Here is a 14,735-nt window from a genome sequence, read left to right on the forward strand (position 1 = left end):
GGGTCATAGAGCTACAGCAGTTTAAAACCCATGTAAGTGAGAGAAGAGTCAGCCCTTAAATACAAATAAACCTTTTCAAATAAAAGAAACCATGCAAGCCAACAATATCAGGTTCTGAAATCTTTTGTGAAATACAAAATTAGAAACAGTGTCAAATCTTCTCGCTAGTAATGCTGCTTTGGAATGTGAATCATGGGCAACTTGTATCAACATGCAATCTCTGTCACTGAGTTCCAGTGATTTATTTAGGAAATTCCCAGAATAACAGAAACTACCATTTGTGATAACCAGAAATGCTCACTAAATAACAGTGCAAGTCACAGGAGGTATAGAGAGAGGATGATGTGAAAAACACTGACATTGCCTGGATATTACTGACATTTTAGAGCCTTGGAACAGTCAAGCAGTGGTGGATTTCCCTGGCTTCCTTCTTCTTTCCCCTCCCACTCATAATTCACTGAAGAATGAAAGAAGACCTGCTGGAAATGTAGAAATAGAAATACAATGACCAAATGTAATCACTGGAACTAAATGCCACCAGCTCTGCTTTTCCACCAAGTTCTCTGAGGACAGTGGTTAGCTAAGGTCTGTGAATTTCTAGAAGTGACCAAAGCAGCCACTCCTTACTGGATTTCAGTCCTCCACCTGCCTGCTACACTCCGCAGACAAACCCAGAAACTAGTACCTGGACCATGAGATCAGGAGGAAGAATAGTAAAGGAAAATAGCAGCAGGAAGAACTGGCAAGGCAACTCCTGCATGAGTGTTGCAAGGATTACAGTTCATTTATACAGCACATAGGTGTGCATTGCACTTTACAGAACATGTCACTGTTCTGCAGAGCTGTTCAAAAGTGTAAACAATCCAGATTGTTACACTTAACAACAGCAACTTAAAGCAGAATTGGAAAGAATATGGAATCAACAATCGTGGTAGTCATAACATAGCTACCACAGGTAATTAAATTACAGAAACCAGGCTATCAAAAGATCTCAACCAAGACAGCTGTAATTAACACCCCCCAAGAAGCTGAGTTTTATTCATCTTCATTTGAGTACTACCAAAGTAACTGGATTGTTCATGAAACTGTATATAGAATATAAAGGCTTTCATCTACATGGCACTTGCTTTTATCCAGCTCTGAACAATACTGAGTAAAAGTGCTACCAGATGGATCATAATTTGTTAGTCTCAGCCCAAATCCAAGTGTCTCTCTCTCTCATACATGCACATCTAAGGGAAAGAGCATCCCCCCATTCCCCTGAAAAACACACACACACACACACACACACACACACACTCTTTAATTGGTAACCTTGTTTTCTCAACAGAAACCAAGAAACGAATGAGCCAAGAAGCAAGTATCAAGGTAAATTCTTTCAGAATATGAATCATGCAGTTTGACGGGGCGGTGCCTGAATTGTTCATGATCCGAGAATAACCTTGAGAGTCTTCAGGCATGTCCGATAAGCTCTTTCCAGAAGCATAAGATTTATGCCTCACAGACACGGAAATAGTCTTTCGTGAATTAAGGTTTGTGAAGCACTTTGAGATCTTGCAGTAAAAGGAGCAGGGTACTTTAATTAAGAGCAGTAATACTGACAGATACACTGTCCAACTTGAAAGGCTTTTGCCTTCATCATCACTCAAGTATTTACTGCAACTTTTATTCATGAGTTCCACTGCCTCATCATTTTTTCCTATTTCCCAGGTTTCTATCCCTTAAAACCACAAATTATTGCCAATAAACAGAATGCAGACACTTAAGAGACACATGGTGTTTTGTTTCTTTTACCAAAGTTTAATTTATTTAATGATTTCTATATGTGGTCTCCACCCCGATTTGCTTATATATTATTTGTCCATGCATGAGTGACAGAAATAATTTTCTTACCTTTCAGTAACTTCTTGTGAGTCTATATTCTCCAGCTAGAACCAGACTTATTTCCCTGTTTCCTCTCTGAACCAACATAGGACAAAAAAAAATTATTTTGAACCCCAAATTGCTCATTTTGAAGCACACATCAAGGTCCAGCCTTGCTCCTGGGTTCTGTCACAGAACTGAAGATCCAGGTTCATGTTTGAACAGTTCATTCGCTTTCCTTTGTTTCCTATGAATTGCAGCATGTTAGCGCCCTCTGACAAACCAAAGAATTGCTTTCCCAGGTGATATGACTGGTTGTTAACCATTTGCTGCCTGTGCTAGCTAGACTCCTCAGTTTTCTATTGATTGCAGTTTAAGCAGCAAGACCCTAAAACCTAAAGAAAAAAAAACTGCAGTCATGTAGCACTTAAAGACGAACAAAATAATTTATTAAGTGCTACATGACTGCTGTTTTATTTTGTTAGAATACAGACTAACCCAGCTACCTCTCTGTTACCTTAAAACCTAAAGAGGAAGGAGCCTGTAAATTTTGATATGCACATATGTAAAAACTGATCAGAGACATTAACAGAATTGTCACAATTATTTTAAAGATATCTAATGGTATTATTCTGATAATTTCCCCAGCCACAAAGAGCAGCTTTACCTCAAAACATCCAACCACCTTAAACAAAGGAAGTTGTGCTGTGTACTCTTCTTAAGTAAACACCACCTTGTGTCTTGCTACTTCTTCCTGCTGTGGTGAGGTGATGAAATAATTAAAATCTATGGAGACTAGGACTGTGAAACGGGTAACGAGCGAATATATTCACAGAATTAAAGTTACCCAGAAAGAAAACAACAAGAAGTCCTGATGAAGCAGGTCTTTGCCTATGAAAGTTTATACTCCAAAATATCTGTTAATCTATAAGGTGCCACAGGACTTCTTGTTTTTGAAGATACAGACTAACTCGGCTATCTTTCTCATACTTGTCACCAGAAAAAAAACTAAACCAAGCACGAGGCAGGAGTCAGATTCCTTCTTAGCAAAAGAGCCCTGGCAATGATAAGATCATGGGAGAGATGATCAAATATGGCCGAGAAAGCATGATTCAGGAAATACACCAACATTGTAATGTAGCAAGGAAAGAAGGGAAGACACCTAAGGAATGGATAATATCTGTCCTAGTGACAATAAACAAAAAAGAAAGTGCATTGGAGTGCAAGAACTACAGAACGATTGCCCTAACAAGTCACCTAGGCAAGGTGCTAATTGATGATACTGATGGAGAGACTCAGATTGCAGATAGAAGAACATCTAGCAGATGAGCAAGTGGGATTCAAGAAAAATAGAAGTACCATACAGCAGATATTGGCACGAAGACTAATAGTGGAGAAAGCTCGACCAAAGAACAAGGATATCTACAATTGCTTCATCGATTTTCAGAAGAGATTTGACAGTACAGATCAGAAAGTGACTTGGGTGGTGTTGAAGTTGTATGGAGTAGATAGCAGACTGATACGGTTGTTGAAGGATATCAACAACAATGCAGAGGCAGCAGTGAGAATGTGCAGAGAGTTGGGAAGTTGGTTTAGAATGAGTAGAGGTATGAGAAAAGGAGATCTGATATCACCGTGTATCTTCATCACGCACCTAGAGAGAGCGATGGACAAGATCAAGGAAGAGGTAGAAAAGATATCTGTGTATGGAATGAGGATCAATAACCTGAGATTTGCAGATGATATAGTTATCATTGAAGAAGATGAAGAAAAGCTAGTGAGAATAGTGCACGTGCTAAATGAGAAAGGGAAGCGGTATGGACTGATTATGAACATCAGTAAAACAAAAACAATGGTATTTGGAGATAAGAAAGTAGGAAGGAAGATCAGTGTAGATAGGATCATACTAGAGAACTTAAGAGAAGTTCACACATCTGGGGAGCCACATCATGTATGAACTAGACTGTAAGAAGGAAATAGCAACTAGAATAGCGAAAGAAAGAGCGAGTTTGGAGGCGGTGGTTAAGATCTGGAAAAGCAAAGCAATTAGCTTAGGAATGAAGCTAAGCGTCTTTAAAACTTGTGTATTCAGCAGCATGTTGTATGGATGTGAGACGGGTGATAGCAAAAAATTCAAAGAGAAGGATACTGGAATTCGAGAGGAGTTGCTATAGAAAGATCCTGAGAATAGGATGGAGGCAGAAGGTCACCAGCAAGGAATTATATAGGAAGATACAGCCAAAAGAGAAACTATTGCAGAAGGTTATACAACGCAAGTTACAGCTATTCAGGCATATCTGCAGAATATATGACAAATGAAAAATAAAAACCCTGATATTCAGTATAATGGACAGTTCTTGAATAGGAGAGGCAGACCCCACAGACAATGGGTAGATGATATAGTAGACTGGTGAGGAGCTAGTCTACAGAAACTAAGCCACTCCACACTGGACAGGGAAAGATGGAAGGAAATAGCGAGAGAGGCATTGGACACCAACAGGCACCAAGTCCATGGTTGCTGATGATGATGACAAGAAAGAAAACTGAATGTAGTTCAGTAACAGAGAGGTAGCCATGTTAGTCTGTACTCCAACAAAACAAAACAGCAGAAAGGTACCACTTTAAAGTGCTACATTTCTGCTGTTTTGTTTTGAATACAGTTCAGCTAGCCCCGAATCTGAAGGGAAGACAAAGAAATGGGATGAGAGTAACAATGCCAACAAGCTATAGAAGTTCGTTCCCAGAGCACAGAGATTCACCAGGACTAACTTTTGCCATTCTTAGAGCTATAACTGTGCAATCATATGACCATAGCAGTGTAGTGTAGATGTGCTACAACAATAAAAGGGTTTTGCCATGGTAGAGTTAATGCACTCCTCCAAGAAACCACGGATAGTTCTATCGGCCTACCAGAGTTTAGGTCACTTTAACTGTTTTTCTCCAGAGTGTAACTGTTTAGTATTTCTGAGCAACAAAGCTAGATCAGCCTAAGTTTTAGATGTAGACCAGACCTCAGAGTTGTGCTATAATATTAGTCAATTTCTTAAATACTCACATTCTACTAGGAAATGAATAAGCAAGGATACAACTCCAAACTTTCCTCTTACCCCAATGTAAATTTTTATGCAAGCGTATCAGCAAAATTTAGCCCATTGATCTAGTTTTGGTTTGACCATGAGCAGAGAGCCAATAGACCCCCTCTGAGGAAGGCATCTATTTCATCAGACTCTGCTTTTCTGATGTGCAAAGGAAACCATTCCGCAATAAAACAAAGGGTTTTTTATTTAAATACCCTTTGTTTTATTGCAGAATGGTTTAAACACTGTTCATAACAGGGACTCAGGTTCAATGGAGCAAGGCATTTCAGTTCCTATATCGTTGCAGCCCCATCTCCTTTGGGTACTTCCAACTGGGAATTCACAAAACAAGTTCAAGGCAGAATCGTGAAATTCTAATTATGAATAATTAGACAAATTCTTCAGATAAGTTAATCATAGCGAAGAGTTCAACCAGCTCTACTCATAACCATTTGTAAATGCTCTGACACAATGCTGGCCCAATGGAAAATGTGGCACACAATGGTAAAGTTAAAACAGTGAGGAGTCCTGTAGCACCTTTAAGACTAATATTTATTTTGAGCATAAGGTTTTGTGGGCAAAAACCCACTTCATCAGCTGCATCATCACTGGAAGGGTTAAAAAAGTCCAATGACACAAGGCTTCAAGTCTCCTCTCCAATACAGATAGTAGTACCCCAGTGCCAGTATTGGCCAGTGAAGGAGATTAAGATGATGTGACTTCTCTACCTTCCACCAGGGCAGGCCACATTGCAGGGGGCACACACAAAAAACAACCCAGACCACCTGTGGAGTGGCAAGTGGAGTGGGGGGGAAAAGGAAAGTACTTGCCAGAAATACTCAGCGAGAGCAAGTTCATGGTTACAGGGTGCTCCCAGAAGGCCAGATGAAACATCTCACCATTGGCTCCATTAACTCTTCCTCTGTCCTCTTCAGGGCCTTCCAACTGCCCAATTCCAGCCACCCCATACACCCTTCCCCACCCAGGCCTCCACCCCCCTAGGGTGACCAGCTCTCCTGATGTTACAGGCACAATCCCAGTATTCCAGGTTTTTTAAAACACAGGTGCCTATTACTCCCCCTCAGTTTTGCTATCACCCTCATCCCAGCGCCCTTGCAGGAGGCCGTTGGCTCAGGCACAGGGGGTCACCCTTTGCCCCGAATTCCCTTTACTGTGGGCAACGGAACTCCCCACCCCGCTGGCTCTCCCCCCCTTGTGGAGCTGCTGCAGGGGGAGCCCGCCTCCTGTGTGTGACTAGCCCAGAGGGAGGCAGGAACCCCTGTCCTACTACCCGCACCAGGGGGCGCCCCATCGGCGCCCCTTTCCTCAAGAGAAGAGAGCACAGGCTCCCCCGTCCTTGGTGCCTTTAAATGGCCCCTCCCTCCGCTACAGCCTTTAACCACACCCCTTTGTCGTCCCCTAGGCAGCTACGTCCCTTCCGGTTTTGTCCACGCCCCCTCCCCCGCGGCCGGCCGGGTTGGTGAGCTGGAGTGTTGCCTGGTGAGGAGGGGGAGCGCTCAGCCCCTGGGGTCCGACGTGGGGAAGGGGCTGCGCTGGCGGAGCGCGGCCGGCAGCCGCGGGGGAAGACTAAGGCCGACGTGGAGTTCCGGGCCTCTGCTGGGCCCTGGGATCGGGGGGGGAGCAGCCTAGAGTTGGGGGTAGGCCCGAAGCAGACCCGTTCCCGGCCCGGGGGCGTCATAGACTTGGGGGCCGGCTGTGGTGCGGGTGGGGGATATGCGGAAGGGTGAAGGGACCTCGGGTGGGGAAGGAGCAGTAGGGGTTCTAGGGCTGAGGTGAGGTGGAGAAGCTGAAAGAGGGTGGAGGGGGCTCTGGGGCTAGGGTGCTTGCAGGGAGTGGGGGGGGGGACTCTGGGTGCTTCTCAGGGTAGGCCCCCAACAGCTGCCTGAATTTGTTCTTTTTTTTTTCCCTCTCCCTAATTGTTTCCTTTCCTAGTGTAACCCTTTGAAGTCAGTGAGCGTTTGGTGCCTAAGTACTTGTAAGGATTTGGGACTTCTCACCTACCGTGTTTTCTTTCCCAGCAGCCTTATAAACGCTAGTGATTCAGGTCTGACAACAGCCCTTCATCGTTATCCCCAGTAAGCAAGAGTCACATAAAATGACTTGTCCCCTATGTCAAGGGTGTGCAAAGTCAGGGGCAGACCCCCTCGGGGTGGCATGAAATTTTGTAAGCAGCACAATTGGCTGCTGGGTCCCAGGCTTATCCATCTCATTAAAAATGTTGAAATATGTTAGTTTTTATGTATGTGTATTCACATTTATATGCCAATCAATAAAGTTCTTACACTTTATATACTTATTTTTTTACATGTGCAAAAGGATTTCTTTTTCTTATGAACATAACTGAAATTTCTGTTGGTTTGGATTACATTAAACAGGTTGTGGGAAGGAGCTGCTAATTGCAGGGATGGAAAGTGGGGCCCAGTGTAAAAAGTCTGCTCACACCTGACCCATGTTCACACAGCAAACAACTCCCAAGAATCTTGATTCTCATTCTAAACCTCCAGCCACTGGACCATGCAACTGTGAATTGATATTTTTGTTGCATGTGAAAGGAAGATCTTACTGTTAATTCCTTGTTAATGCTAAAAAGTAACTGTCATTAGTCTGTCAAAATGTGCTTTTTAAACTTTAGTATTATAGGTATATGGAGATCACAGTAAAAAATAAAGAGAGAAGTATGTGGGTTTTTGGAGGGATAAGCATAAGGTTGCAAAAAAGATGTGTCAGAAAAGATCAATGTCATTTTCTTTCTTTGTCACATTAATTGTTTGTAGCTGGAATTTGCCAAGAAAAACCTCTTTGTATTAGCACGCTCCGAGATTTGGGACTTCTGTACATATTTCCTGAAATGTATTATTTATTTTTCTAGTGCTGAGTACTGTAGAAATAAAATGCATATAAGGTTCATACTACTACTTTTGCTGTTAGTGGGGAAATAACTAGGAAAACAGTGAAGAATTCTTTTAGTGTCAACAACTGTCTTTGGCAAAGTGGACAAAGGGAACAGATATTAACTGACTTAACAGTTTTTAAATGGCTCTAGTTTATTTTTATTTTCCTTTAATGCTTATCAGGGTAATATGAAACTGCAGAGAAACTCTCACCATTCGTGTCTAAGCAGTGAAGATATTTGCACACATTTACTTGCATAGCAGAATTAATTTTAAAGTTATCTTGTGGATGCACGTGACGTGAGAGAAAAATCATGTAACTTTAACCTCCAGTACATCTTGAAGCATCATGACATCTTTCACATTTCTGTGAATTAATAATTAATCATAAAAATAATGGAATATATAGACATATATGTAAATATATTTATACTCAAACTGTGAAATATTTTATTTAGCAGGGCTTTTTTGGGGGGGGTTGCTTATTTTTTGAGTGGGGGGTTCTATCTTACTACATCATTCTACTCATGTATTAGAGTATTTCTTAATGTCAGAAAACAGTAGTTTGGAATAGATCAGGTTCATGTAAACATAATCAGATTTTCATCTCCAGGTTATGACGTTAGATCTAGTATTTTAATCTGATAACCATTTAGGGGACACACATTGAATTGTGGGCTGGTCACTTTTCAGTTGACATGGGGGATTCAAGTCCACATCCCTGAATTATCTCTCTTGGTGTGTTCAGCTTGGGTGTAGAGTCTGATCTACCTTTACAATCTTACAGTAGACCCCCAACTCACATGATTTCAACTTAGACGTTTCTTGCAATAAGGTGACTTGAAATTGAGAGTTGTGGAGAGCTGGGAAAGTGACTAGTGCTGCTGCACTGGTCAGTTTCCTGGCTCCCACCAGTGGTTGGAGCTGGCTCCCAGCTGCCTGTGGCTCCTAGGAGCCAGGAAATTGACCAGCACAACTGTGCTAGTCAGTTTTGCAGATCCCACAAGTGGAGGGGAGGCAGACTGCTGCCTGGCTCCCAGCCACTTGCTGGAGCCAGCAAACTGACTAGCACAGCAGGGCTGGTCAGTTTCCTGGCTTCTGCAAGTGAAGGGGAGCCTCAGTCAGGCTGCCCTGTGGTTCCCAGCTCCCTGCCATTCCCAGGAGCCAGGGAACTGACCAGTGCTGCTGCGCCTGGTTCTATGCTTCCCACCACTCGTGGGAGCAGGGATCCAGGCACAGCCAGGAGCAGGGAACCAAAGGTGGCAGGGTCCCTCCCCACCTAGGTGAAATTTTACTTACGTGTGGTTGCCCAAGAACACAACCTACACATAAGTCAGGGGTCTACTGTACTTAAAGGTTCTGATACAAGACTGAGGAAGGGGAATGGAGGAAAATTTGCACTGCTGTTGTCTGCACCTTACTATAAAAGCTTAATAGAGGAAGTGAGTTGAGACCAGACTTGTCATTTTTGGCATTGATCAGAAATCATTCAATGTTTTTAATAAAGTAACATTGCGACTTTCTTTCCAGGCACTGGATGACCATACCTAAACAATGTCTGGATTGCGTGGAGCTGTGCATGCAAAATGGATAGTAGGGAAAGTAATAGGAACTAAAATGCATAAAACTGCTAAAGTGAGAGTGACAAGGCTCGTGCTGGATCCTTACTTATTAAAGGTAAGGTCTGCTCACCAACATATCTTGCAATATCCTTTTCATATATGCTATTGATGAAAATTGCAATGATACTCTGAAATACTAGGATTTCATTGTAAATTGTTTACATTGTCAAGTAATCAAAAATCACGTTTGGCAATTTAGCTCCGAATAGAATTACAAGAGTAAAAACCGTGTCAGAACATAAAACTTGCCATATCTAATTATCTGTTAAATGTATTTCCTTGAGTTACTGTTTAACACACTTAGATCTGAGCTAGGCAGGTGGAATACTGATTTTTTTTTTTTTTTTTTTTTTTTTTTGTGCTGTGATTTTTTGAAAAATTTTTTTGTTTGAATGTTTCTACGCTATTGCATTTTTGAAAGCCTGAAGTTATAAATTTTATTATTTGTTAATGGCTGCCTCAGCTTCTGAACACCCTCCTGCCAGTCTTCATTTAAAAGACTGAGTTGGCACACAGGCATAGCAGCAAGGGGGAGAGAGAAGCGGAGTCAGTCTGTGTGCTAGCTCAGCCTTTTAAAATAATTTTCTCTTCATTCAGTTTTGCACATATAACAGAGGTTAGATTTGTAATCGACTCCTGTGGAAAATGCACACTAAATTTAAAAAAAAAAATCATGGTGATTTACATAATCTTGAAGGATATATTCTGAATCCTGATATTATTCATGGACAATAAATGTTATCAGAACTAGACTAAAATGTGCTCATATGGGAGATCTTGGTGCAACACTAATACCACCAAGGTAGGAGTTTGACATGTTGGGAAGGGGGAGACTTATTTCCTGAACTCTTCACCTCTGCAGTTTATGCAACTTATTAATAGATTTAGAAGAGCCTGGCTGGCCATTTTGCTGAATGTGATACACTATGGTCCCGGTGCATTTTGAGCATGGAAAGAACTGAGCTGATAAAACAGATGTAACTAGCAGTCAAAAACGGAGTTGTTGATGAGTCAGGGATTGATGAATAGTGTAAGTATCTAGGGTAGTTGTAGGGAACCCCAGCTTGCTTTTGATCTGGCTTGCAGTGAGGCACCAGCCACACAGCAAGTCTCCACGCTTCTTCCCCATTTCCCTGGTGGAGCTGGTGTACAAATGCTGGCTCAGCCCAGCACCCTTGTGAGTGGCAGGGGGTGGTTTTTGTTCTCCTCACTTGTGTGTGGCTGCCAACTGTATGGTGTGTGGTTTTTTGTTTTTTTTTTTTCCCCTTCTCTTCCCTGCGGGTGAGTGGCCCACAACCCAAAAAAAGTTCCTCACCCCCCTAAGTGCTAGAACAAAAGATCTATTGTATAACTGGGCAAATATAACAGGAGTGCTCTTCTTCTCATACATCTACTAATAGGTTTTTGCCCAAGCAAAGCTGTTTAATGCAGCTGTGCCTAACTACCCGCCTTGATATCGAAACTTCCAATTCATTTTGCTTTTGAACAGAAGTTGACTGGTCCTCTCTTACTTTTGAGTCCTACAGCCTGTTTCCTTTTCTTTTTCCACCAGTTCTTCAACAAGCGAAAAACTTATTTCGCTCATGATCCATTGCAGCAGTGTACAGTTGGAGACATTGTTCTTCTAAAAGCTTTGCCTGAACGAAGGAGCAAACATGTGAAACATGAACTGGCAGAGATTGTGTTCAAGGTTGGAAATGTCATTGATCCAGTGACCGGAAAGGCCTGTGCTGGAACCAGGTTCCTGGAAAATCTAACAGACTCAGAAAGTCTAACTGAGGCAGATACCACCTATCTAAGTGAAAAGCTCCAAGAACTAAATGTTTCCTCAACAGAGAAATAAAGGGTGGGAAGAAGCCAGTAGACTGAGGTCTTTATAGTTCATCTTTACACAAGGGATTGGTTGTCCCATTGTTTCAGTATGTAAAATCTTTCTATGAATTTGTCAGTAATAGTAAATAATAAACTGCTATACTTCCAACACCAAAATTAGAGATATTTTAAAATTGGGGAAATTATCAATTAGAAATAACCATGATTTCAGCTTTGTCCATTTTCAGTCCTGCAGCGTGGGTGAAGAATGGATTTTTGTATGCAATTTTGCCCAAGTTTTAGCAAGCATGTCAAAATTAAGTGATTATTTTGTGAGATGTTTAAGAGCATAAATCTGTCTACATTTTAATATTGGTGGGAGCATGTTTTGCCCCATGTTGGACTGTCTGAATCCTAGACTGGAATCTGCTGTGGTTTTGTAGCCTTTATTTAAAGTAAAAAAAAAAAAAAAAAAAAAAAAAAAAAACTTTTTACATTGTAGAAATTCTACCAGCAGCCATCTATAAGTGTTCTGATTTCAATTTACTTTTAGCAATGCTGGATTGTACCAGTAAGCCTATTATAACACTTCATAAATCTTCTGTATAACATAGAATCATAAGATTATCAAGTCCAGCCCCTTGCTAAAAACTAAGATCACTTTCCAACTCAATCATCCAAGCTAGGGCGTGGTGAAGCTGGGATTTAAAGACCTCTGGGGAAGGAGGTTCTACCACGTCCCTAAAGTAACCCCTTCCCTAGCTTCGCCACTCCCTTAATGAAATAGTTAGCTTTAATATCCAAACTTGACTTTCCCTGCTGCAGCTTGAGACCATTGGCCCTCATTCTTTCACTACTGAGAAAACCCCCTCCATTTTTTTTGAACCCCTTTTTGGATACTTGAAGTGCTATCAAATCCCCACCCACAAACTCCGCCACTCTTCTGTAGATGAAATAAGTCCAAATCCCTAGGCCTCTTTATAAGTCAAGTGCTCCAGTCCCCTAATCACTTTTTCACCCTCTGGACTTTCTTCAGTGTATCCATATCCTTTCTGTAATGGTGGGTCCAGAATTGGATGCAATACTCCACATGCAGCCTCACAAGTGCTAAATAAAGGGTAATAATAACTACCTTAGATCTGCTGGCATAACTCCTACTATGCACCCTAGTATATCGTTAGCCTTCTTGGCTACAAAGGCACACTGTTGGCTCATATCCAGCTTCCTATTAAGTGTAATCCCCAGGTCCTCCACGCAACTGCTGCTTAGACAGTTGGTTCCCAGCCTACAGCAGTGTTTGGGATTCCTCTGTTCTAATTGAAGGACTCTGCATTGGTCCTTGTTGAACCTCATCACATTTCTTTTGGCCCAATCCTTCAATTTGTCTAGGTCACTCTGGACTGCATCCCTACCCTCCAGCATATCAACCTCTCCACCTTGTTTAGTGTGATCTGCTAATGTGCTGGGGGTGCAATCCATCCCCTCATCCAGATCCTTAATAAAGATGTTGAATAAAACTGACCCTTGTGGTACTCCACTTGATAACTGCCACCAACCAGACCAAGAGCCATTGACCACTACTCACTGAGCCTAATGATTTAGCCAGCTTTCTAGCCCCCTTACAGTCCCTTTATCCAATCCATACTACTTTAACTTCCTGGCAAGGATACTGTGAGACAGAGCATCAAAAGCTTGACTTAAGTCAACATATTACATCCACCACCTTCCCCAAATCCACAGAGCCTGTTACGTATCATAGAAGGCAATTGGGCATGTCATCTTTGCCCAACCTATTGATGAATCCATGTTGACTATTCCTGATCCCTTTCCTCTCCAAGTGCTTCAGAATGGATTCATTGAGGAATCCCCCTGTGATTTTCCCAGGGACTGAAGTGAGGCTATAGTTCCCTGCATTCTGCTTCTTCCTTTTCTAAAAGGTGGACACTACATTTATCTTGTTCCAATCACTGGCATCTGCTCTGATTGCCACAAGTTTTCAGAGATGATAGACAGTGGCTTTGCAATCACAGCAGCTAATTCCTGCAGCAACCTCAGATGCATTTGATCTAACCCCACAAATCTGTATGTGTTCAGCTTTTCTAAATCCACTAAGGACTACTCCCCTCCTTCCTATACTGTGCTACCTAGTGCAGTACTCTGTGAGCTGACCTTGGCTGTGAAGTCAGAGGCAAAAAAAGAATTTAGTAGTCAGCTTTTTCCACATCATCTGTCACTAGGTTACCTCCCTCATTTAATAAGGGTCCCACACCTTCCTTGACTAGCCTTTATTGCTACCATGCCTGTAGAAACCTTTCTTGTTTCCTTTCACACTCCTTGCTAGCTCCAACTTCAGTTGTGCTTTAGCCTTCTTGATTACATCCCTGCCTGCTCGAGCAAGATGAGCAGTAGAATCATGTGCATTTAAACCACCTATTATAAAATTTTACATGCTTGATCACAAGCCATATTAAAGAGAAGGTTCCCATATGAAACTAATGCAAGGCTACAATGAAAAAGTGGCATAGCTTGGCAAAGTCTGAAGGAATATAATCCAGCACCCTTTGAAGTCAAAGAGGAATTGGAAGGCAGTGAGAATTTTGCTCTTGACTCTCATGAGAGCATCAAATAGAAAAATCCCAAAATATGAGTATTAGAAAAATCCCATTAATATAATGCAAAAGAGTGGCAGTAAAGATAGCTGGAGTATGAATCTTTTAATAAGAAAATCTAAGGAAATCATGGGAAAAGATGCAGGAATGGAAACTCTAAAAGCTGTAGCAAAAATACATAGTTCAGAGTAGTTGACATTTATAGTTGACTTTGTACTGCTGGGATTCTGGACCTGCTTACACTATTGCACCCCATAATTTAGAGCAGTTCCAGGCCCCATGCATTGCTCAGCAGTCAAATCTACTGGGTCACCCCCTCCCATCCCCAAAATATGTTTTGCATGCAATAGCATAAGACCATATAACACTCTTGCATTGCTCCTGCACTGTGGCCAGAACCAGAGGTGGGAAAAGGGATCTATTCCCTCACCCTCTGATTCTTGAAATGGGTATATAGTTGTACCTGCACCCATCAGTTTGTAGGGTTAGGATTGCAGCCTGAACTTCTAGTGAGTTCAGTTCTGCGTGAGGTGCTACTGATAAAGCAAGATTTTGGAAATTGAGCTCCTCTTCAGGAATATAAAATTAGTTGTGCCCCTTCCATTTTCCCACTGTTGACTGGACAGCCAGCTGGCTACCAGGCCAAACACTGTTGCCTAGTTAGATTCCCAGGCCCACCTATGCTGTTCCTAGGCAGGCTCCTCAGCTACCACTCCTAGCCAGAATCCTGGACAGATTCCAAGGCCTGTTGCTGCTTCTGGCTAGATTCCCACCTGGGCTCCCAGGCACTACCACTACTACCAACCAAACCTTTGGCCAGGCTTCTGGGCCCACTCCTGC

At 42.1% G+C, this 14,735-nt stretch overlaps 2 protein-coding genes across 9 annotated transcripts in view; one reads left to right on the forward strand and one right to left on the reverse strand.

Moving 5' to 3' along the window:
• The window catches only part of LOC142022945 (merlin-like), a 49,379-nt gene extending 43,461 nt beyond the window's left edge, over positions 1–5,918 (reverse strand). For 3 of the 5 annotated variants that reach the window (XR_012648084.1, XR_012648085.1, XM_075013320.1), the window contains exon 1: positions 5,771–5,918. The gene's annotated coding sequence lies outside the window, so the exon portion shown is untranslated. Of the gene's footprint in view, positions 1–1,893; positions 2,086–5,770 lie in introns of those variants that run through there. The other 2 variants (XM_075013322.1, XM_075013321.1) reach the window with 2 other exon arrangements.
• Positions 5,919–6,370: 452 nt separating this feature from the next.
• Positions 6,371–12,760, forward strand: MRPS17 (mitochondrial ribosomal protein S17). Of its 4 annotated transcripts, none has more exons than XM_075013707.1 (4): positions 6,371–6,440; positions 6,894–7,005; positions 9,383–9,529; positions 11,027–12,760. In XM_075013707.1, the coding sequence occupies exons 3-4, from the start codon at positions 9,407–9,409 to the stop codon at positions 11,315–11,317; spliced, it is 414 nt and encodes a 137-aa protein (XP_074869808.1). In that variant the 5' UTR covers positions 6,371–6,440; positions 6,894–7,005; positions 9,383–9,406; the 3' UTR covers positions 11,318–12,760. The 4 variants fall into 4 exon arrangements, with proteins under 4 accessions (XP_074869808.1, XP_074869807.1, XP_074869809.1 ...); XM_075013706.1 differs by having other exon boundaries at positions 6,894–7,036; positions 11,027–12,758; XM_075013708.1 differs by having other exon boundaries at positions 6,413–6,440; positions 6,894–6,936.
• Positions 12,761–14,735: the final 1,975 nt, after the last annotated feature.

This window comes from Carettochelys insculpta, chromosome 19 (genome assembly GCF_033958435.1).
Source record: "Carettochelys insculpta isolate YL-2023 chromosome 19, ASM3395843v1, whole genome shotgun sequence".
Classification (NCBI taxonomy): domain Eukaryota; kingdom Metazoa; phylum Chordata; order Testudines; family Carettochelyidae; genus Carettochelys; species Carettochelys insculpta.

What these genes read in the sequence shown, in the direction of transcription:
- MRPS17 (XM_075013707.1), top strand. Translation starts at nt 9,407, where the DNA reads ATGTCTGGATTGCGTGGAGCTGTGCATGCAAAATGGATAGTAGGGAAA. An exon ending in TGGATCCTTACTTATTAAAG is followed by an intron (nt 9,530 to 11,026) that starts GTAAGGTCTGCT and finishes TTTTTCCACCAG; the next exon opens with TTCTTCAACAAGCGAAAAAC.